Source organism: Bos javanicus, chromosome 3, assembly GCF_032452875.1.
Source record: "Bos javanicus breed banteng chromosome 3, ARS-OSU_banteng_1.0, whole genome shotgun sequence".
NCBI classification, from domain to species: Eukaryota; Metazoa; Chordata; class Mammalia; order Artiodactyla; family Bovidae; genus Bos; species Bos javanicus.
Genome location: NC_083870.1, coordinates 4182512 through 4207718, shown reverse-complemented (window position 1 = coordinate 4207718; position 25207 = coordinate 4182512). Strand labels below are relative to the sequence as shown.

Here is a 25207-nt window from a genome sequence, read left to right as displayed (position 1 = left end):
GGATCTGTCCACATAGCAGAATATTAATACTGAGCTGGTTGCTTGCATATGGATTAACACCCCAAAGAACAAAGCAGGAAGGAGGTGTTTCTTAACTTGAGGTTTTCCCCAGGTAAATTGTCCTCAAGTAAATCATCTGGTCACTAAATGACTCTTGCCTTGGAAGGAGGAGGGTACCATGAAGAGTTAAGGAAAGTGGCAGAGTTTAGAAATCACTGCTAAATGGTCCTTCCATGGAACAAATAAACAAACAAAAAAACCCTCCTGTTCTGCTTAGCTGCAGCTCTTCATGTGAGGTGAGGCAGCTCTCTAGGACAGCACAGATCCCCATCTTGGGAGAAAAGAAAGAGTCAGAGCTGGGGCATGAATCATTGTTGTGTGATTCCACACGGATGATGGTGGTCTCAGAACTCAAGGGCAGGAGTGCAATTTGAGCACAAAAGGGATGGAAAAAATAGAGTGGAACTGACCTGGGTCCCTGAGGTCTCTCCTTTTCCAGGCTAATGTCATGTTTTAACCAAACCTTGCACGTCGAGCTTTCTTTCCTAATGCGCTGAGCTGCACGATGACTTCAGAATAATAATAAGTTTTTCCACGGCCTTGTGTTTAGGTTGAGGCAGGGGGACTAGGTTTACCATAGTAGAACCAGTGGAACCCGGGTGGTGCCTGCAGGCTGAGTCTGGAAGAAAACATCATCTCTAGGAGGTGAAAACAGATGGTTAAATGCTCTTCTGGAGACCCACTTGATCATTATTATTATGATTTCATATTTCATGCATGCCTGAGAATTCCTGGTTCAATTTCTGTCTCATCTTCCTCTAAAACGGCAGGTGGCAAGAAGAGCATATTATTCTCATTTATTTTTGTAGTCTTCGTGGCTCTCTTAGGCTGTTTGCCACCCAGAAGGGGACATCATCTTCTTTCTAGAAAATCAGGAATGTCAGTGACTTGTATCCCAGAGCCAGCCCTACTGTGCAGCGTTGCCTTTGTGCCCTCCCACCCCCAGGTGCTGCTCCCCACATGAGGGTAGATGGTTGGAGCAGTAGTTTATTTAGAATCTAGCTGACAGCTCAGGTGCTCCATCATGGTGGCAGAAGTATCATTGACCAGCCCATAGTCTCCAGCTCATGGTCCCCCAGCCAGTCCCAGAATTTTAGAGGCATGAAAGAGAGATCCAGGGGCTGGAGGCTGTCTCCAGTTCAAACAGACCAAGTTGAGAAGAATACATGTTTCCTTTCTCAGCTTAAAGTTGCTAAGGGGAAGCAGTCCTACAGGCAACTTGCAGGGAGATGTGGGCTTTACATAACATGAACGATATGCACCCTTTATTGCTTGCTCTGTTCTTCATGCTACTAACCAGACTCTGTTGATATTGTTTTGATTTTAGTTTTGTTTGGGGGGGTTGCTTTGCATGTCATTCTTCCTCTTGGCTGTTAGTTGCGGGGGTTGAGCCTTTTCCTTTCTGTGATTCAGGTGCCTCACTCTTTCCTTTCCAGGTTCTTCCAGTTCTTTTAACATGTCAAACTCTGGAGATTTGTTCATGAGCGTGCAGTCACTCAATGGGGATTCTTACCAAGGGGCCCAGGTTGGAGCCAACGTGCAATCACAGGTAGGGACCCAGCCAATGTGCCGCCAGGTGAATGCCTTAGAGTCCAGGAGCCGTCAGTCGGACTGGCACTTCCTGCTTCTGTCCAGACAGAAAGAGACAGAGAGAGATGTAGAGACCAAACCTTACCAACAACCAAACCAAAACAAAGACAACCACTGTCGTGGGGAATCTTGTCCACACTTTGTGAATGCATTTGGCTCTGGCTTGTCAGTCATATGAGGAAGGCAGGAAAGGAGCAAGTGCAGGGTGAGGTGACTGAGGCAAGTGGACCCAGTGTATTCTTTGCTCACAAAAGGGAAAGGAAGGAGTTCACTCTGTCGGCTTGCTTTCCAGGTTTCTTTCTGGTTTGTTGGTTTTTCCACACTCAACGTTTGCCCAATATGGAGGTCATTAATGACTAGGTGCATACCTAAGTATTTCAGGGTTTCATTTTAACCTTTAAAGATACCCAGTCAGGTTGACTAAACTCATCTTTGTAGTCATCCTTGAGGTCAAGGGACTTGAGTTTCTGGTGACAAGTCTGGTCCATGCTGGGAAACAAAACTCAAGTCGTGTGGCGTAAGCCCTCAGCACGCCTTAGTCAGCAGCTTGCCTTCATGACAACTCAGAAACCATCCTTCTGTGTGAGCACACAGCCTGACGTGACGGGGTGAAGTTGTGTGCTCTGGGTCAGGGTCGCTAGGACGATTCTGAGCCACGCCCACCCAGGGTCCCACCTGCGTGAGGAACAAGAAGCATTATGTGCCTGGAATACACCAGCTGGCTGGCGATTCAGCCCCTTGCTTTGGAAACATTGCCTGGCACCAAGTTTGAAGATACATAGTCAGGCTTTGTCCAAAAAACTACACAACCGGCCATTATTTAAGTCCTCAAAAAGACAGCATTAGTCACACACTCTTCTCTCTGTGAGGCGGCTGGCTGGCCCTTCTAAACAGAACCTTGACTTTTATAAGCTCCTGAGCAAAGAAGTTTTATAGGACGATCTGGAAGGAAGGGAAAAATCTTTCAGCCTCCCCACTCACCCACTCCATCACCCAATCCCTGATGTCTTATGCAACAGTAGTTTCATTGTTGGGAAACCCAGCTTTCTTTGACCGTTTTTCTGCCTTGCTTACTAAGCTCAGAAAGGATAATGGATTTGGCAGAGAGTGGAGGCCCAGCCTCCTAATGGTTCCTTTCCCAGGAAGAATATCTCCAATGGTTGCGTTAATTTGGTGTGCCCAAACGGTAGCCTGTGTGCTGATGACCTGTGTCACTTACCTGCATCTCTCTGACTAATCTCCTCTCTGTTGTTGTTCATCCGTTTAGGTGGATACCCTTCGCCATGTTATCAGCCAGACAGGAGGATACAGTGACGGACTCGCAGCCAGTCAGATGTACAGTCCGCAGGGCATCAGTGTAAGAAAACAAGGCTCCCCCCACCCTTTGTTTCTATTCTATCACTGCCAATTATTTCAAAGCCATAGGGCTCAGAATGCCACTTAGTAGGACTTATCTTAGCTTTACAGTCACCTAGTTTCTTGTTTCTGTATCAGTCATGCCATCGGCAGCATTCTACCCTCAAAAAAAGTGGTGATTGGGCAGGCTTCATGCAGGCAGCTGGCGTCTAGGGCTGTCACACACAATCAGTGTTTGCATGGCACCTGCGGCCACATGCTTTCAGCTGAGAGGGGCTGCCAAACAGGTGACACCTTGTACAGTGGTAGGAGATGTCGCCACAAGCAGGGACCTGAGAACCTGATGGGGAAGGGCCGGTAACCGGAATCCCCTGCATCCTGGTCTGTGGTCTTTAACAAAACACCTTTCTCCAATCTAAGGATGATTTAAAAAAAATTAACACAGAGGCTGGCGAGGTTGAAGGGGTGGGGAGGGGTGCAGACCATCTTCTACTTGTTCTTGGGTGCACTGGCGGCTCCTGACTAGCATGAAAATTCATAGCGACAAGCTATGTCGCACAGAGTGAAATCGATCAGACAGACACAAGGAGAACCGAGTGTAGATTTGGGACAGCAATCCAACTTGATTTCTCAGATCAATCGTCCGCTATCTCAGCAGCGGTGACAGCAAGCTGGGACAAGAGGGCAGTCTGGAAAAGGAGGCTGTTCTTTGGATCAGGGGTGATTTCCTAGGCTTTTAGAGGTCATGAGATGCTCCAGTAGAACTACTGGCTCAGAACTAACTAAGAAAACTGTGATTGGATGACAGTGAGGATTTTCTTTTTCATTTCTGTTGTTGGGATTAAAATACATGGGGACGGAAGGAAGGAAAGGTGGGCATTGTATATTAGTGTAATCCTCGCCTATACTAATTGAGGTATGGCATCTGCAATGAAAATACTGAGAGCTTTTCAGTTCTACATTGGTGAAATTGTACATGACAATGGCCAGACTGGAAGGAAACAAGAGGGTACCAGCTGTTTCATCAGATGAGGAATGGTTGAAAAAAATTAGGAATTCTTAACCTATTAAAGAGAAGGTTTGATGGTAAGTAATAGTTAGAGACATGCTGTCATCTCTGAGATATTGGCTTCATTCTGAATGATCTAAAGGGAGTAGGGTAGAATCCTGAGTAGAAACATTTTACTTCAACATTGGAGGGGCCTTTTTTACAGTCAGTGCTGTCCAAAGAAGGGGTCTATTGCCTATGGAAGCCAAGGATTCCCTATCATTGGAGCATGCAGGCATGGCTTGGCTAAGTATTAATACTTGGTCAGGATGTTGTGGAAGAGGGTTAAGTACCAGGTGGTAACTGTCTTGGTGACTTTCAAGGCCTCTTCCAAGTAAGAATTCTTTATTTTCTACCTTCCTTTGGCAAAATATCCTCTGAATTTCTATAATATTTGTCAAGTTCCTCTCTGGGAGGGAAGTAGGAGGTCAAAGCTGACCCTGTTAAACATACTCTAGGCACCTTTGTCTGTTTTTTAGAAAGTTTCCAGAGCAGAAGGATTTTTCCCTTCTTGTGCTTATACTAATTATTATTCTTATATTCATGGCTGACTTGCTAGGTGCCTGCTTAGAAAAATCCAAGACAGTATGATGGAGAATTCTCTTCTCAAAAGTGGATTCCAAATGAATTAAGTTGTTCTTTGTTGGGGGAGGGGGATTTGTTCAAGTGCGTAGGCATGTATACATTGCCTGGAACTTTTTGAGCTGGAATATAGGTCTTTCCAGGAAAAGTTTTGCTCTGTGTGTAAGTGGATGAGAGGAACATGATGAAGGAAAAGAGTGTGGGGAGGAGACTGCGGGCACACTCAGAACAAGAACTGAAGAAACTCTACGTGACTGGGCAGGAAGTTGGGCTGACAGTTCTGCTATTTGGCATCTTTCCTAATTGAGCAGAAGAGAGCCGCCCTCAGACTCAGAGGGCTCACCATGGGCCCCTCTGACGTCATCTGGTGGGCTGGGAATCATTTCTGAAATAGTGTAACCACACATGTGCAGACTATTATGTCTGATTACATAAACCCACCACAAAAAACTGGGCTGGAAAATGCCACTTGAAAGAGTCTCATTTTGCATTAATTTTTTTCCCCTGTGAACTGTGTTTATTTTATTTCAGGGTCTTTAGTACACAGGGTAAATGAATCAAAGGCTGATCATGATATGGTCTGGTCTTTTGGTATCAATTTTAAGTTGTGTCACCTGCAGGAGACTAAGCTTGTCAGAGCTATTTTTAGAGAGTGGTATTAGATGCCGAGACATGCGTATGTACAGAGAGGGGTACTGGCTGCTAGGAGGAGAGAGAGAGAAAAAGGAGTGAGATGAGAAGAGACAAGGACAGGAATGAAAGATTTGAGCCAAGGAATAAAAATAAACAATTCCAAAACCCAAGGAGGCAATGGAATTCCCAGCTGGGCTCTGGATTGTGTTTCACTCGGCGGAGGACATTTTCTGGGCAGCCTTTATCTGCTCTCCTGACTAGGTTTTACAGCACCCACATCTTATCCAACCAGCGTCTGTTTTAAATCTCATGGAGTTCAGACCACTTGCATTAACTCAGCCCATGTAGCAATGGTGTCACAATGTGTAGTGGTAAGAACCCTGCGCTGGGAGCTGAGGACTCTGGTCCTTGTTATTCACATGTGTCCATGGACAGACATCAAACCTTGTCTTTATAAAATGGGGGTAGGAATTCCCACTCTTAATACCTTCATGGCTGCTTTAGGGGAAATGAGAAAATAGGTAGGAAAGGGCTTGGCAAAGCATCAGTTGTTCCACATGAGTGCAGATGAAATGTTGTAAGTGATAACTTTCTAATTTGACCTTTTTCCTCTGTGTGAGCGGTTTTTCCAGTAGGTAGTTTCTAGGAGAAGGCAATGGCACCCCACTCCAGTACTCTTGCCTGGAAAATCCCATGGATGGAGGAGCCTGGTAGGCTGCAGTCCATGGGGTCACTAAGAGTCAGACACAACTGAGTGACTTCACTTTCACTTTTCACTTTCATGCATTGGAGAAGGAAATGGCAACCCACTCCAGTGTTCTTGCCTGGAGAATCCCAGGGACGGGGGAGCCTGGTGGGCTGCCGTCTCTGGGGTTGCACAGAGTCAGACACGACTGAAGCGACTTAGCAGCAGCAGCAGCAGTGAAGATAGGTTAGGACACAGTTGCCATTTTTTCCCCTCTTCTGATGGAAAGGTATGCTTTTGAAAAGGATACAGAGTTATACAAGGCTTAAGGACCCCCTTTCTTAGCCATGGTGAGCGTTAAATTATAGGTCCTTAAGTGCTTTGTGGTCTCAAATGACAACGGGCAGTGTTTACTGGGCTTAGAGTGGTTCTAAGAGATGGAGGGAGATTATTGCACTTCTCCGTCCATCAGACAGGCTGAAAGATCACTTAGCTCTCAAAGCCACTCTTTCCTTTCCTTTCCCATGGCCACCACCCTCCTTCTAGAAAAGTTTATTAGCTAGCTATTGTGCATATTTCTTAATTACCATTACTGCCTTCAGTGTCTCCTTTCTCTTACCCACATCGCCTGAATTTTGTCATTCCTTGCCCAGAAATCATGAGCACCTCTCTGTTGCCCACCTAAGAAAATGCAGTCCCTGAGTCTGACATTCAGAATCCTCTACTCTCTGGCCCTGTCTGCCTCTCCATCCCCTCATCCTGTCATCCAGTAATCTTTGGGTGCCAAGTAGTGTGGTCAGCTCGCCTTTACCTGGCTACACACATCCCCCAGCCTTCACACCTGTGTGTCATCTATGCAAATGTCCTTTCTTCTATATTACCTTCCGTGTCCCACCCACTCCCCCGCGTCACTGACTGTCCCACACCTAGCTCCTCCTCACTGTTTGTCTTCTTAACCCTCCTTACCCTCTTCTCTCTATCATATATATACATTCCCTTGCATTACAGATATGTGCACAGACACACTTCACACTCTCTGTATTTCATTCCCAAATACATGTCCTAAAATGTATATATTAGTTGCTCAAAATATGTTTGTTGAATGAATAAATCAGATAGAAGGAGACAAGTTACCACTGAATTTTAAAATGCCACATAATTATATAACAGCTGTAAAGGATCCAGCAATGACTTTTCTCTTAAATGAGTTACTAACTCACAATAGGCTCTCTTTTTAACTCAAAAAGCTTTTTAAGTATTCCTTTTTGGAAAAACTTTTTGACCAAGGCAAATTCTCTGAGAATAAGAGTCAGATCAGCATTAAATAAATTAAGCTGTACAGTGATGATATTTTCAAGAGAATTATCACTTTGAATTCTTTAATGGTATCTTTCCTAAAAGAATCCCCTTACCAAAACCTGTTTATGGGGTAGCCATCCATATAGCAAGAGAATATCTTTTCTTTTAAAAAAAATTGATAACTATAGATGATTCAAAATATTGTGTTAATTTCTTCTGTGCAGCAAAGTGACTCAATTATACATACACACATTCTTTTTCATATTCTTTTCCGTTATGGCTTGTCACAGGGTGTGGAATATAGCTCCTTGTGGTATACAGCAGGACCTTGTTGTATATCTATCCTATATATAATAGTTTGCATCTGCTAATGCCAAACTCCCAGTCCTTCCTTCCCCTCCCCCCAGCCCCCCTTGGTAACCACAAGTCTGGAGAACATCGGTTTTTATGGGGTTCTCAATGCTGTCTCTACCAGACTTTGGACCAGAACCTGTACGAACAGGTGAAAAGTAGCAGCAGCGTGAAGTCAGGAAACTTGGATTCTTCTTGTGGCTTTTCTTCTGGCAAGTCTCTTCGTCTCTATATCATTCATCTGTCAAATTTTCCCAATGAGTAAGCTCTAAGGTCCTTTCAGCTTAGTTAACTCTGGAGTCCTACAATTATGTTTTTTGATTTCTACTGTTCACTCCAGGGACCCCAAACTCAACCGTAGGCTCCTCTCGCCAGACGACTTTCCCATTTGAGTTCGCCTCCACCATGCTTTCTCCCTGCTCCATCACTTACCCCCGATCGGATCTAGAGGGAAGGAGAAAGCTTGCCTCATGTGAACTTCTTCCTTTGAATTCAGAGATTTGTGGTGGCAGAAAGCATTCAGTTTTTAGAGTGAAATGATTTATTTTTAATTATTTTAGAATGTGACGTAAATGAGTAAGTTCACTCCAGTCCCCTCTTAAATGTTGATAGATAACCAATGTAAGAGTTTTCTTACTCAAAAGATGAAGTGAAAATGGAAATAAAGTGTTGGTATTCTCTCTATAAAGGCAGAGTGCCATTAACGTCAGTTGATGAAAGAAAAATCTCATTGGTTTTCCTTTGTGATAATCATAGTAGTGGAAAAATAGCGATGAAGCTTTGATCTTTGTAAACCATAACGTACGTGTTTTTATTTTTGTTTTTGCTTTTTCCCATGTTAGGCAAAGGGACAAAAGGACATTTACAAAGAAAATAAATAAAAAGTAGAAATTGAGGCAAAAAATAGTGAACTATTTTAGTGAACATGTTTCAGGCATTTGGATATCACAGAGGTTACTTGGTAATACTTGGCCACATGCCATCATTTTAATTTTTTCTTAACTGCTTCTGAGAGACTTCTTTCCAGTTAAAGTATATAAGATGTTGCCACATGTGGAATTGTAGGGAATTGTGGGGAGTGAGAATGATAATTAAAATCATATGCAGATCTTTAAAAACTCACTTTAATTATATGAAGTCTTAATTGTTATACCGAACCAAATGTGAATTTTGAAGATATTAAAACATTCAGATGTGCCCCCAGTTAGTTGCCTTTGGGTTCCTCTGGTCCTATGGACAGGTAGCAGTGAACAGCCCCAGGCTCGTGGGTAAAGAGTGTGAGGACAGGCTTGAGCATAGTGAACCCGCGTCTGCAGGGTTGAAGGCAGGGGTACAGAGCTGATGGACTCCTGCCTTCCAGAAGCCTATAGCCTGGTTCTCCCTGATGACAGAGCCTAAAGGAAACAGAGTAAGTCCCTTTAGTGTCTTACATGATGTGGCCTTTAAGCCTTAATACTGTATCAACTGAGCATCTGAGACCAGAAAAGTATTCTGTTTGAGTCCACAATAGTTGAAGCAAAAAAAAAATCCCAATATTGTAATTTCATATGCAATCCATCGGGTTTTCCTCAGCTGCCAGGTAAAAGTCCTTATAGGTATAAAAGGTGAGTGAGGCCAGATCATTCAATGGCATATTCATATATTTATTCATTCATTTATTCATCTATTCATTCATCTATTCATTCAATAAATATATCATCAATAGCATTTTGACCTAAGGGAATGAGGCTACTTCATAATATATTCAGGTCAAGTTGGAGACCCTGATGCCAGTCAGGATGTATTTTTAACTTTCAGTCTCACACAACACTTTATTTGAGATTAGGCTCCCTGTTCTTGGAATACTAGGTAGGACAAGGGAACCAATAAATTCTGTAGTTTAGGAGGGGATTTGAAATTAAGTTATAAAGCAAAAGAGGGGAATTCAAGACCAACTAGCAATAGTTTGAGAAATCTACTCCCCTCCTGACAAAAATGTCATACCATGGACCTATAATAAAGTATCCTTTTGTGGAGATGACGTTCTTTTTAGAAGTAGAAGTAGTCACAAAGAATTTTGTTGATCTCAAACCTAGTGATACAGTCACTCCAAACATGACCACATTTAAAGTGTATGTGGGGAAACGTGTGTACGTATCCTTCATTTCTGCTACTTTCTGCCTGTGTGACTGGACAAGTCACTTTCTCTCGATAGGATTCAGTTTCCTGAAATCTAGAAAGGACAGTTGAGCTGAATGATGTCAAAGGCCTCTTCTAGTATCCCTGTTCTTACAAGCATGATGTTTTTCCATTCCTAAGAAAATATGGGAGGAAAGGAAATATACTTAAAAGCTATAAGGAAAAGATAAATTTGTATTTTGGGGAAGAGTGTCACCTGTGATATAACAATGGTACCATGCTATTTTCACTGAAATTGATACATCATCCTGCCCATTTGGGCCCACACGTGTCCCTGGACAGTCATGCTGTTCTTGGGCTAGGACCAGGTTAGTTGTTCCAGATTCAAGTCGCCCCTGCCTTCTGCTCTATAAAGAAAAAAAATTACAACCTCCAAAGGGCAGTTTGTTTTTGTGGTTGCTCCTGAAGGTGGCATAGCCCCTTAGACCTAAGTAAATATTAAGGTAATTAAATTGGCTGAATTCAATTGTGGAAAAAGTTGGTATTGATTTCAGAAGATGGCCCCCTTTCCCTCTGGGAAGGAGTTTCATTTTCTTAGACAAACTTATTTTCAGATAAAATATTAAACCTCTTTTAAAGAAAATACAATTGTTATTTTAAAATTCGGTACATTTAAAAAATCTCTATCTCTGGCTCTAATTGAGTTTAGGGAAATTCTATTCCACGTCTTTAAATATTCTCCATTTTCACAGAGATATAAGGCAGAAGACATGACTGACTTGAGTCTGTAGTCAGACACGTTATCCATTGCGCACCTGGCCCCGAGACAACTGACTTGAGTCTGAAGCAACTAACCAAAAAGTAAATGAATAAATGCTTTATTCAACAGATTTATTAAGAACCTTCTGATATCCGGTGCCAGGAACGCAAATATCAATAGGACATGGTTCTTGTACTCTTTGTAAAGTCACAGAAAGCTAGAAGGACTGGGAGTTCCCTGGTATAGTCCCCAGCTTCTCTGAAAGGGAAGGACTATGGCACTCAATATCATCAATGTAATATTATTTTTAAAGAATTTGGGGAATGGCCATCATAAAAGGTATTTACATATATATAATATTCCTATCAACTAAAAATATATGCTTATAAACATGGATTGACTTTGCCATTCATTTATAGAGTTGCAAGGTGACTCTGCCAAAAGTTATGCTTTCCAAAAGAACTTTTTTACACTGGTGGAAATTTTACTGATGTCCTATAAGTTAACCATTAGCCACACGTGGTTGTTAAGTACTTGAAATATGGCTACTGTGACTAAGAAAATGAATTTATTAATTGTGTCTAATTTGATGGCTGGTGGCTGCCATGTTGGACAGAGCAATTCTAGATGCTCTGCCCGTCCTGTAGTGGTCACCAAAAGTGGCACAAGAGTGTTCACACTGTGAAACAGTAGACTTCCTAACACAGAACACAGAAAGGCATGCTTTCTGCTTAAATAAGCCTTTCCTTGTATAAATTGAACTCTATTAAAAATTAACCATATGCAAGAAGTTAACTCAGATTAGTGTAATAATGTGCTTTAAACAATGAATTAATTATATGAAGGAAGATTGAAAATACAAAAATATAAATACCAACACTTATTATGGTTCCATTTGCAGCAATTTCCAACTCTGTCCTCCCCTAATCATCTAATCTAATAATTTTCCAAGCTTAAGCTATACATGTCTTTGAATTCATCTTAATTTAAACCTTTCTTTCTGTCTAAAAACCCTTTGGGAATTAGAGAGGACCAGTCTCTTTTTTGGAGAAGGCAGTGGCACCCCACTCCATTACTCTTGCCTGGAAAATCCCACGGACAGAGGAGCCTGGTGGGCTGCAGTCCATGGGGTCGCTAAGAGTCGGACACGACTGAGCGACTTCCCTTTCACTTTTCACCTTCATGCATTGGAGAAGGCAGTGGCACCCCATTCCAGTGTTCTTGCCTGGAGAATCCCAGGGACGGGGGAGCCTGGTGGGCTGCCGTCTATGGGGTCGCACAGAGTCGGACACGACTGAAGCAACTTAGCAGCAGCAGCAGTCTCTGTTTCGGACCTCTCAGATGACCAGTCTTTGCTGGCAGCCTCTGCTTAGATGTTCCTTCCTCCCAAGTCAGCATCCTTTGCATCACCTGGGAGCTTGAGACCAATGAAGAATCTCAAGCCTCACCCAAACTCTTAAATCAGATTTCACGTGTTAACCAGATCCCATGATGATTCCTCAGCACACTGAGTTTGAGAAGCTCTGTTCTAGTGGGTAAAGCCTTTCAATACTGCCTAAGACTTCCCTAAGAAAAGGAATTATGTAGCTATCTTTGCATTAAAGATTCTTTTTTTTCTTTTTTAATTTTTCCAGTTTTATTTTGAAATTTTCCAACATATAGAAAATTTAGAAGAGTTTTATAGCAAAACTTATCTGATACCTACCACCTAGATTCTGTCATTAATGCTTTACTCCACTGGCCTCATCATACATCCTTCTTTCATGTCTGTATCCTTCTACCCATCTTATCAGTCCATCTTTTTTTCCTTTTTTGATGCATTTCAAAGACAACAGTGCACTTTCACCTAAATACTGAAAGTGAAAGTGAAAGTGAAGTCGTGTCCGACTCTTTGCGACCCCATGGACTGTCGCCTACCAGGCTCCTCTCTCCATGGGATTTTCCAGGCAATAGTCCTGGAGTGGATTGCCATTTCCTTCTCCAGGGGATCTTCCCAACCCAGGGATCAAACCCAGGTCTCCCACATTGCAGGCAGATGCTTTACCGTCTGAGCCACCAGGGAAGTCCATATACTTCAAATAAATACTAATAAATAAATAAATACTGCTAGTCTAAATAAGTACTACTAGTATGTATATCACTTATTGGAGTTTGATATTTGTCTGTAGTTTTTCTCTTCTGAGGTAAAATTTTACACAATTAAATGTAAAAACAGTAAGCCTATAGTCTCTAAGTTTCATCTAAATTTCTTACCCTTCCCTTTCTTGGGTCTCCCCCTTTCTCATAGTTTACAAAACAATCAAAAAAGAAGGAAAAGGAAGCATGAACTGAGCACATGTTATCCACAGGAGAGCCTGTTCTTTGCCAGCCTGTCAGATGTTCCCCTCCTCTTTCCAGCCCCAGCTGCTTGCCACCCCTTCACTCTATCTCATACTCAAACAGGCCCATTTAAAATGGAGTAAGATGGTTTATTCTACATTTGCTTTAGGTTCTGACTTGATGTGCCTACTTTTAAGGCTTTTAAGACTTATAGCCCTCTTCCATACCAAGAACTTTCAAAATATATAGATGTAGAGACCAATGATGTTTGGAAGTTAAATTATAATATGATTTCCTCACTTGTAAGAAATTACATTTCTCCTCGTTTAATCTTCTGCCATTTCTTCCCCTTTCTTCTCTAATGTCTTTTAGTTTGAAGTCAAATTCATTTTCTGAAACCTCCCCCAAACTTCTATGAGCTTATTAGTTTTTCAAACTCACACACCTGTCTAAAATCATACTCTGTTTATATCTCCTTCAGAAATTGATCTAGCCTGGGAGTGTGTAAGTCAGTCTCAGGAAACCTGTAGACCTAGAGGATGCTCTAACAGTTAGAGGATGAGGTTCTGATGAGGGAAGTTTCAGGTCCCTCTCTCATCAGAATTCAGGATAGAGGGACCCAGCATAACAACTGAGGGTTCTGTGCCTTTTTCGAGGGGTGGAAGAACAAAAGCACAATTAATTACATGCTTAATGTTCTGGGGATAACTTGAGCCTCCACCAGTATCCATGTCTATACTAAGAATACTAGCTCATAATATTTATTGAGTGCCCTATGACAACCCACTCCAGTTTTCTTAGGGGCTTTCCTGGTAAAGAATCTGGGCTCAGATGATAAAGAATCTGCCTGCAGTGCAGGAGACCTGGGTTCATTTCCCTATTAGAGAAGATTCCCTGGAGAAGGGAATGGCCATCCACTCCAGCAGTATTCTTGTCTGGAGAACTCCATAGACAGAGGAGCCTGTCCATGGGGTCGCAAAGAATCAGACACAATGGAGAGACTAACACTTTCAACTTTTCAGTTTAGACCAATGTCTTTATAAACATTCTCGTCTCCATTTTATACATGAGAAAATGGAGACTCAGAGAGGTTAAATGGTTTGCCCAAGATCAAACTGCTACTCAGTGATTGAGCCAGGATATGGACCCAAGATGGTCTAACTACAAAGCTTCTGTTCTTCCCCTTTATCCAGACCGACCCTTGAAACCCTAGTCCTTAAACGCTTAATTGAGGTGGTAAGAACCTTACAGTAAGAGAATCCATTATGTTTCCTGATAATTTATATTTTGGGGCCAGGCTGATGTGGGAAAGAGCTATAAGAACTCAGTTATGACTGTTCTGTTATATATCTTATCAGGGTAGGTAGCATCTAGAAGGTTTAAGGTTGATTAGTTCTTTTATTAAAAATAAATCTAAAAATTATATAGAAAGTCTTTACCTGAATACAGCTTACTCTATAGCACTACTGTGTCATATTTGGTTAGCCAACTTAGCCAGGGATCCAGTTATCATACACAAGATGGAAGACGAGCATTGAGGAAGCTGGGGCATTAACTATAGAAGAAACAGTTTTTTTAGATCAATAGAAAAGATAAGAGGGAGCCACCCTGCTTCACAGCGCCAGGACTTCTACCAAGTGTCCCTCTTTGTCAACACTTAATACTTGGCATTTTTAATAATTGAAATGAGTAAAAATTTTCAAAAATGAGTTAAATGAATAAGTGCAACAAAGTACATGGATCAGATCAGATCAGATCAGTCGCTCAGTCGTGTCCGACTCTTTGTGACCCCATGAATCACAGCACGCCAGGCCTCCCTGTCCATCACCAACTCCCGGAGTTCACTCAGACTCACGTCCATTGAGTCAGTGGTGCCATCCAGCCATCTCATCCTCTGTCTTCCCCTTCTCCTCCTGCCCCCAATCCCTCCCAGCATCAGAGTCTTTTCCAATGAGTCAACTCTTTGCATGAGGTGGCCAAAGTACTGGAGTTTCAGCTTTAGCATCATTCCTTCCAAAGAAATCCCAGGGCTGATCTCCTTCAGAATGGACTGGTTGGATCTCCTTGCAGTCCAAGGGACTCTCAAGAGTCTTCTCCAACACCACAGTTCAAAGGCATCAATTCTTCGGCGCTCAGCCTAACAAGCTTTATTCATCTGTGGATGAATGAGACTAAAAAACAGAAGAAAATAATGGCAAATTATAAAGATCCAGGAAATAAGAGAAACATAATTAAGAAGAAAATAGGCAATGAAAGGATAAAAATAGCAAGAGATGGAGAAAATTGCATGTGAAATGGCAAAACGAAGGTTGCAGGCAATTATGATACACGAGCAGTAAAGAGAACAATTAAAACATAAAATAAGCTAGAATGAGTGGTTGAAATAAATAGCATCCACTGAGAACATACTTACAAAAATTATAAAACAGATCAAGTAGTAATAAAATAAGGAAGTAGTATAAAGCAGCAAATTAAAGAACAATTAAAAATCAATAAGAAGAGAAAATTAACAGACTAAAATGACATTTAATAATTGTATTAATAACTAACACTTATTGACTTCTTCCCATGTGTTAGGCATTTTAAATGCATTAGCTTATTTAATTCAAGTTTATTAAAATACTTAGGATATTTAAAAAGTGTAAACAAAAAAAGTTTCAGATCAGATCAGATCAGTCGCTCAGTCGTGTCCGACTCTTTGCAACCCCATGAATCGCAGCACGCCAGGCCTCCCTGCCCATCACCAACTCCCGGAGTTAACTGAGACTCACGTCCACTGAGTCAGTGATGCCATCCAGCCATCTCATCCTCTGTCGTCCCCTTCTCCTCCTGCCCCCAATTCCTCCCAGAATCAGAGTCTTTTCCAGTGAGTCAACTCTTTGCATGAGGTGGCCAAAGTACTGGAGTTTCAGCTTTAGCATCATTCCCTCCAAAGAAATCCCAGGGCTGATCTTCAGAATGGACTGGTTGAATCTCCTTGCAGTCCAAGGGACTCTCAAGAGTCTTCACCAACACCACAGTTCAAAAGCATCAGTTCTTCGGCGCTCAGCCTTCTTCACAGTCCAACTCTCACATCCATACATGACCACTGGAAAAACCATAGCCTTGACTAGACGGACCTTTGTTGGCAAAGTAACGTCTCTGCTTTTGAATATGCTATCTAGGTTGGTCATAACTTTCCTTCCAAGGAGTAAGCGTCTTTAATTTCATGGCTGCAGTCACCATCTGCAGTGATTTTGGAGCCTAGAAAAATAAAGTCTGACACTGTTTCCACTGTTTCCCCATCTATTTCCCATGAAGTGGTGGGAACAGATGCCATGGTCTTCGTTTTCTGAATGTTGAGCTTTAAGCCAACTTTTTCACTCTCCACTTTCACTTTCATCAAGAAGCTTTTTAGTTCCTCTTCACTTTCTGCCATAAGGGTGGTGTCATCTGCGTATCTGAGGTTATTGATATTTCTCCTGGCAATCTTGATTCCAGCCTGTGTTTCTTCCAGTCCAGCGTTTCTCATGATGTACTCTGCATATAAGTTAAATAAACAGGGTGACAATATACAGCCTTGATGAACTCCTTTTCCTATTTGGAACCAGTCTGTTGTTCCATGTCCAGTTCTAGCTGTTGCTTCCTGACCTGCATACAGATTTCTCAAGAGGCAGGTCAGGGTTTAGATGAGGATTATCTTCTCCCAGAAGTTCTTTCTAGTTGCTACATAGTATATACTTACTGCACTGGGCTTGGAATGGGAGTTCTGTTTTATCTATTTTTAAAGAGACCAGAAATCTGGATTTTGGCAATATTTTCTCTATTTATTTTTTTCTTTAAATTTTTAATTTATATTGAAGTGTAATTGATTAACAATGTTGTGTTAGGTTCAAGCACACAGCAAAGTGACTCAGTTATACATATACATGTATCTATTCTTTTTCAAGTTTTTTTTTTTTCCACATTTACTTATTACAGATTATTGAGCAGAGTTCCATGTACTATACAGGGGAGGCTTGTTGTTTATCATTTTATTTTTTTAACTTTATATTTTATATTGGAGAATAGTCGATTACTTCCTCTCAGCCCAAGGTTTCTGAAGAGGATTCTAGTTTTGGATCTCAGCCTGCAATGCAGACCTGGTACCCAGAGGTTCATAATGCATGCTTTTTGCAGTGAACTACTTGAACCTATTGTCAAGAGGTTTTTCTTTACTTTTTTTCTTATTTTATTGTTGTAAATGAGTAACCAGCTTGTGGCTGGATTTTCTGTCTGTCTGGAACTGCTACATGTTTTTGTGTTTCTGTGGTCCAGAGTCTTCCTTTAGAGAATGGTTTTCCTTCTTTTTATTTCTATTTATCACATCCTTGTACCCATTTTTACCTCCAACTTACATATATATCCTGTTACCCAGTAATCTTTACTATTTCCCCTGAGAACTCTTTAATGGGTGTGTTCAAAGACCAGATATCTGTTGCTGTTTCTTCTCTTCCTCATACTTTTCTCTGGGACAGGTGTTGTCTCTGAGGACTTGAGCTTAATCTGTAATTCCTTCATTTATTCATTCATTCACTCTTTAGATCGGCAGACATTTGCTTGGAATTTATTATTAACCAGTAATTTTTGTGGCATTGGGACACAGAAAACAAAAAGGAGATCAAGAGCTTCTTCTCAAGCAACTCTCCATCTCGTCCAAGTTAATTGCTATGTTTAACCTCCTTCCTTTGACCCTATTTTTGTAGAATGGGAAAAACAACTGATTAATACTCTTCACAGGTAATTATATTTTGAGAGAGTCATGAAATCACCTGCTAACGCTTTCTTCTCCAGGCAAAATAGTCTCTCTTAACCTCTATCTTCCTTCCTCAGACCTACATTAGACCGTTAATTGCACTGGTCTTTTGCCCAACGAGCTCTGGAGGTTGGCCATGCCCTTTCAGACATGCAAGACAAAGATCTAAATGAGATATGAACTTTCCTTCCTATTTTGTTTCAATTTTACATTTACTTTTTTATTACCAATATTTAATGTAGAAAATTTGGAGAATGCAACAAAATCACACAGAAGAAAATTACTGTTAACTTTATGCTTGGCAGCCTCCTAGCATTTTGTGTATAAGTGTTTTGTGTGGGTGTACAAAAGTTAGGATCATATGGAACACATCATTTTGTAACCTACTTATTTTACTAAAAATATATTATGAATATTTTCCGTATCATTAAACATTCTTCTCAAACATAAGTTTAATAGCTGCATAAGAGCTTGTTACTGGGAAAGTCCATAATTTATTTAATCAGTCTCTACTGTATAACATTTAAGCTTTTTTCTTTTTTATCACTATTATTAATAACACCATGGTAAACATCATAGTACAGAAAATTCAGTGCATATTTTGCATTATTTCCTTGAACAAATTCTAAGAAATGGAGTTGCTGGATCAAAGGATATGACAAAATCTAAGGCCTTTGTGATGTACGGTAAACTTTTCTCCTGGAAATGCCTATTAATTTATGGTTCCCACAAGCATTTTTGATCCTTTCCATTTCCTCACATTCTCAGTAACAATGTTTTAGCAGTCTTTCAGTCTTTGTCGATTATCACATTATACAATGGCATCTCATTTTTAGATTAATTTAATTTGTATCTCTTTGATTTACTAATGATTGAACATTTTTCATTTGTATAAGCAGGGTGACAGTATACAGCCTTGATGGACTCCTTCCGCAATATGGAACAAGTCTGTTATTCCATGTTCAGTTCTAACTGTTGCTTCTTGACCTGCATACTGATTTCTCAGGAGTCTGGTATTCCCATCTCTTTAAGAATTTTCCATACTTTGTTGAGATCCACACAGTCAAAGGCTTTGGTGTAGTCAGTAAAGCAGAAGTGGATGTTTTCCTGGAACTCTCTTGCTTTTTCTATGATCCAACGAATGTTGGCAGTTGGTCTCTTGTTCCTCTGCTTTTTCTAAATCTACATTGAACATCTGATAGTTCTCAGTTCATGTACTGTTGAAGGCCTGGAAAATTTTGAGCATTATTTTGCTAGCATGTGAGATGAGTGCAATTGTATGGTAGTTTGAACGTTCTTTGGCATTGCCTTTCTTTGGGATGAAGATGAAAACTGACCTTTTCCAGTCCTATGACCACTGCTGAGTTTTCCAAATTTGCTAGCATATTGATTGCAGCACTTTTAACAGCATCATCTTTCAGGATTTGAAATAGCTCAACTGGAATTCCGTCACCTCCACTATCTTGACTTTGCATTTCAGGATGTCTGGCTCTAGGTGAATGATCACACATCATGGTTATCTGGGTCACCAAGATCTTTTTCTTGTAGTTTTTCTATGTATTCTTGCCAGCTCTTCTTAATCTCTTCTGCTTCTATTAGGTCCTTACTGTTTCTCTCTGTTATTGTGCCCATCTTTGCATGAAATGTTCCCTTGGTATCTCTAATTATCTTGAAGAGATCTCTAGTCTTTCCCCGGTCTATTGTTTTCCTCTATTTCTTTGCTTTGATCACTGAGGAAGGCTTTCTGTTCTCTCCTTGCTATTCTTTGGAACTCTGCATTCAGATGGGTTTATCTTTCCTTTTCTCCTTTGCATTTTGCTTCTCTTCTTTTCTCAGCTATTTGTAAGGCCGCCTCAGACAACCATTTTGCCTTTCTTTTTCTTGGGGATAGTCTTGGTCACCACCTCCTGTACAATGTTACAAACCTCTGTCCGTAGTTCTTCAGGCACTCTGATCTATCAGATCTAATCCCTTGAATCTGTTTGCCACTTCCACTGTATAATCATAAGGGATTTGACTTAGGTCATACCTAAATGGTCTAGTGGTTTTCCCCACTTTCTTCAATTTAATTCTGAATTTTGCAATAAGGAGTTCATGATCTGAGCCACAGTCAGCTCCTGATCTTGTTTTTGCTGACTGTATAGAGCTTCTCCATCTTTGCCTGCAAAGAATATAATCAATCTGATTTTGGTATTGACTATCTGATGATGTCCATGTGTACAGTGTGTTGTTGGAAGAGGGTATTTGCTATGGTCAGTGCATTCTCCTGGCAAAACTCTGTTAATCATTGCCCTGCTTCATTTTGTACTTCAAGGCTAAACTTGCCTGTTACTCCAGGTATCTCTTGACTTCCTACTTTTGCATTCTAATCCCCTATGATGAAAAGGACAAATGTTTTTGGTGTTGGTTCTAGAAGGTCTTGTAGGTCTTCATAGAACCATTCAACTTTAGCTTCTTCGACATTAGTGGTTTGGGCATAGACTTGGATTGCTGTGATATTGAATGGTTTGCCTTGGAAACGAACAGAGATCATACTGTCATTTTTGAGATTGCGCCCAAATATTACATTTCGGACTCTTCTGTTGACAATGAGGACTACTGTATGTCTTCTAAGGGATTTTTGCCCACAGTAGTAGAGGTAATGGTCATCTAAATTAAATTTGCCCATTTCCATCCATTTTAGCTCACTAATTTCTAAAATGTCGATGTTCACTCTTGCTATCTTGTTTCATTACTTCCAATTTACCTTGATTCATGGACCTAACATTCTAGTTTCCTGTGCAATATTGTTCTTTACAGCATTGGACTTTACTTCCATCTCCAGTCACATACACCACTGCACGTTTTTTTCACTTTGGCTCTGTCTCTTCATTCTTTCTGGAGCTATTTCTCCACTCATCTCCAGTAGCATACTGGGCACCTACTGACCTTGAAAGTTCATGGGGTTCTCGAGGCAAGAATACTGAAGTGGTTTGCCATTCTCTTCTCCAGTGGACCACATTTTGTCAGAACTCTCCACCATGACCCATCCGTCTTGGGTGGCCCCACATGGCATGGCTCATAGTTTCATTGAGTTAGACAAGGCTGTGATCCAAGTGATCGTTTGGTTAGTTTTCTGTGATTCTGGTTTCGTTCTATCTTCCCTCTGATGGATAAGAATAAGCTTATCCTGATGGAAGCTTCCTGATGGGAGAGACTGGCTGTGGGGGAATCTGGTTTTGTTCTGATGGGCAGGGCCATGCTCAGTAAATCTTTAATGCAATTTTCTATTAATGGGCATGCCTGTGTTCCCTTTCTGTTGTTTGGCCTGAGGCCTAACTATAGTAGGGGTAATGTCAGTAATGGCAACCTCCTTCAAAAGGACTTTTTCCTGCACTTTTTTATTCAGTGCCCCTGACCCCGCAGCAGGCCACTGTTGACCCACGCCTCTGCTGGAGACTCTTGGACACTCACAGGCAAGTCTGGCTCAGTCTCCTGTGGGGTCACTGCTCCTTTCTCCTGGGTCCTGGTGCACACAAGATTTTGTTTGTGCCCTCGAAGAGTCTGTTTCCCCAGTTCTGTGGAAGGTCTGTTATCAAATCCCACTGGCCTCCAAAGTCAAATTCCCTGGGAGTTTCAGTCCCTTTGCCAGATCCCCAGGTTGTCTATCCTAAAACTTTCTTAACAGTATGAGAATTTCTTTGGTATAATTGTTCTGCAGTTTGCGGGTTGTCTGTTTGGTGATTCTACGGTGGGTCTAATGGTGACCTCCTCCCAGGAGAGCTTATGCCACATGCTGCATGTCCCAAGTCTACTGCAGCCAAAACCCCTGTCTGCATGGCCTGCCACTGCTCACCTATGCCTCCCTAGGAGACACTCAAACACTCAAAGGCTTACATAAGAGGATATAATTCCATTTCTCACTCGGTCAGTATTTAGAAAATAGAGAAAATTTTGTTTCTCAGTGGAGGAGGATGCATGAGGAATAAGGCCCCAGGTCTCATTCTGTCTGTTTCTGTGGAAAGTTCTTCAGAGTGAAAGCTGGATAGTTACCCTAGGAAAACTAAGTGATCTTAAAAGAAATCTGAATGCTGCAATCTGAATTAGCATGACATTTTCTGTATTTCTCGTGTATGGAAAAACTCAGGACTATAAAATAGAAATCAATAGTTGTCTAAAAGAACCAGGAGATACATTAGTCTGTCAAAACTTTCCTTGAAGATTTATCCCATCTTTAGTATTTCCCTAAGAATTAGGAGTTGCCCAGTAAGTCATTGACTAGTTTATAGCCAGGTGGAAGAAATAAAGCTACATATAATTTAAAAGCTTACTTATGACCTTAGCTAAACTTGTCTGAAAAATGGTCTTTTGAGTGATTAGATGTTTTCTCATATTTTGGAGCCTCTGTCTGTCTCCTTGCATCTTCTTTTACCATCTGAAAGGTAGCACATTCTTCTAGATGATTAAATTTTGACATTTCACCATCATCAGTCCCCTTGTCTGCCTTTCTCATTCCCTAGCAGAACACATACAGAAAAGCCAAGTCAGACTCCTGAGCCCACTGCACAGCTGGAAGATTTCCGCTGCACAGATTGCTGGGACAGTCTAAAAGGAAAAAAAAAATTAAAATTTAAAAAACAACCCACTTTTATACTTGGATGAGAATCTCGGAATGAAAGAGATTATCCGCCAGCATCCACTGAAGATATCTGGGGTGGTGTCAAAATAATACAGCATTCTTGAATATGCAGTTTCCAGGCACTTGCCCTCATTTTGGAGGTAAATAGAATTCTCAAAACAACAGGATCATCCGCTAAATAAAGCACAGTGGAGCCTCGTTCCCCATTCTAGCACATTCCCCTCAACGATCTCTATCTGCCTTTCCCCTACTACTTCCCAACATCCCACCCTACCCCCATCCTTCTGTTAGCTGTAATGACCCTGCAAACACTAAATGGCATTTGAGTGCATTAAGCAGCAGACTCTCCAGTGACATGGCAATTATGGCTCTGAAATAGATTTGGTGCGTCACGGAAGATAAGGGTTTTGAAAGTTTCTGTTGTGATTATAGCCTGTAACTCCCACAAATAATAGGCTTCAAAATAAGAGGCTGCCAACGGAGCCTTTGTGGCTTTGTCTCAGTGATGGCACGTAAATTGCTATTAATGTCCTAAGTGTACTTGAATATGCCAGTCTTTGGGATGTGAAGTTGGCTCGGTGTCTCTCTTTACGCAGCATGTCATTGTTGGTCTGATAATCTGGGGTAATTGCTGTCTCTTGGATGGTCAGGAAAGTGTAAGAGGCTTTAGCTTCCTGTGTGATGGTAAATAGCCTCGCGGTTTACACCACGAGTTACGTGTGTTTCGTAGCGAGCCACCGTTTGTTGTTCAGGTGTGTATACAATCCCTGGGAGTGCCCTGAGTAGATAACAGCCTTTCAACAAAGCCAGGGCAAAATCAAAGGTCATGAAAATAAAATGAAGAATCTGGGCCTGTCTGTATCAGCCAATCAGTTAATTCATACTAAGAGTTAAAAAAAAAAATCTTTTGTTTGAATTTTTCATATTTGGCTATATGAGTGAATATAATTATCTGTTGTCTTAATAGAGCTATACGTTTCCAGCATCTGCAGTATTTCTCTGTGTGTATGCACAGTTTTAGGTGCTATAAGTATTTTCTGAACATGTATTAGCTCTACATCAAAATGATAAAGTGTGTGGAAGTTTTCCATGTTTTTGTACAGTTTGTAGATGTGTATAAGTGTGTGTGTGTGTGTGTGTGTGTGTGTGTGTGTTGGTTTTGTAGATCTGGGTGTAGAGGATGTTTATTCAGATATAAATATCTTTCTGCACAAAGACACTTCTATTTAGCTAAAGCAAGCTGAGCTTATTTTTCTTTGTCTCTAGAAAGTTAAATAAAATAAATTTGAAGTTTTCACTTCCTGTGTATACATTTAACCTAAGGATCCCCTAAGTCTGTGAGACATGGAAACCTTGTATATAACTGTCCTATTTGCACTTCAAACAGAAATCCCAAAGCATCCCAGCCTTAAACTCGGAAATGTACACTACCTCATAGCCTGTACAAGCTACGCAAGGTTCAATCCAGACCATGCTCTGTGTCTCAAGTGCCTTATGTGGCAGTGTTAATTCTGGGCCTTCACAACTGATGAATTAGGAAAGGGTGAAACTCCGGAGGTGCCACAACAGATCTTGATCTCAGAGTTGACATACACGTGCCTTTCAGTCGTGTGTCACTGGCTACTGGCAGAACGGTGCACGGTAACGGTGCTGCCGTTTTGATTGAGTGCCCTTGAGTGCATGCCACAAAAGGTTAGACGTAATGATTTGCAGTAAGAGAGTTCACAATCATACCAAGCAAACTTGGATTGGGGTTCCCATCTTACTATACAGGTCTAAGCCCAGGAGTTGACATCACCAGTGGAAGATATAATGTATTAGCTAGAAAGATGGCAGGACGCATGGTGATTTCTCAGAAGTATGACCCCAGAAGAATAGAGTTTGTCTTGTTCAAAACCAAGTTTGGTAAGGTAAGTTGAGGCTTGGGAGTAGAAGGGATTAGAATCGCCTGAAAGACTTATTTGAGGCTGGTCTTGTGCATCATAGGTTCTATCACCTTGAGAAACAGCACAAAGATTCCCTGAAGGTGAACTTAAGAGCCTGAGTCGTCTGCCTTCAGCCCTGAGATTGGTAGCAGCCATGCTCTGCTTGTAATACACCACAAGCTTTTGAAACTTGAAATGTCCAAAAGCTATGGTATATAGTGGGGATGAAGTTTGGCAAATTCTTGTTTCTGAGTCCTAAGTTTCTGGCTTGAAAGGTAAGAATAGGAGTTTGCACTGACTTGTGTCCTATTATATATTCATCAACCAAAGTAAGAGAATTACCATTAGGATTCCTGCATAATTACAAAGTTACCATGGGCACTAGCAGCCAGATGGCCTTGTAGTCACAGGGACAGGCCCCAAAGGAAGCTTTCATTTCTCTATTCATTCAACTCAAGGACTTAATTGAGCAGCTGCATGATCAGGCATGATCTTTGTCTTCTAATGGCTGTAGTTAATGATTTATCATCTCTCTGAGGATTAAAATCAAAGCCCTTTACTGGCCTGCAGACCTTGACATGAGCAAGCTATCCCATTCTCCAGCCCCACCCTGTTGGGCTCACCACTCTACTCCTCTGCCCCCATCTTTCTGATCTTCTTCAGATCCTCAGAGCCTTTGGACAGATTTCTTCTTCTGCCTGGAGGGTTCTGTGTCCCGGCTCTCTACTTGCCTATTTTTCTGTTCACTTTTAGGTTGACTTTCCAGAAGCCCCAACCTCAGATCCCTGCTGTTCCCTCTCACAGCAGTTATTACCATCTGGAATCTGTGTTCTTTTGATGATGTATTGAATGTCTTATTTCCCACAAGACAGCAAGCCTCATGAGAGCAGACGCCACATCTTTTAAAAATGTGTAGTATCTACCGTCGTATGCCTAGTACATAGTATGAGGTGGGCACTGAATGCATATTTGTAGAACTTAAGAATTAAAGGATTGCAGTGAATAAGATCTGGTGCTTACATGGATATTTACATGAATAAGAGCTACATGTGGTTAAATGTCAACGTGAACATTCAAAAGGTCAGTCGT

The 25207-nt window shown here is 41.3% G+C and overlaps 1 protein-coding gene across 5 annotated transcripts in view; it reads left to right on the top strand.

The window, feature by feature from the left end:
• Positions 1-25207, top strand: part of PBX1 (PBX homeobox 1) — a 336111-nt gene that overhangs the window by 259806 nt on the left and 51098 nt on the right. For 3 of the 5 annotated variants that reach the window (XM_061399877.1, XM_061399869.1, XM_061399905.1), the window contains 2 exons: positions 1497-1609; positions 2918-3007. In XM_061399877.1, the coding sequence (XP_061255861.1) occupies positions 1497-1609; positions 2918-3007 (203 nt within the window). The remainder of the gene's footprint in view (positions 1-1496; positions 1610-2917; positions 3008-25207) is intronic. The other 2 variants (XM_061399888.1, XM_061399897.1) reach the window with 1 other exon arrangement.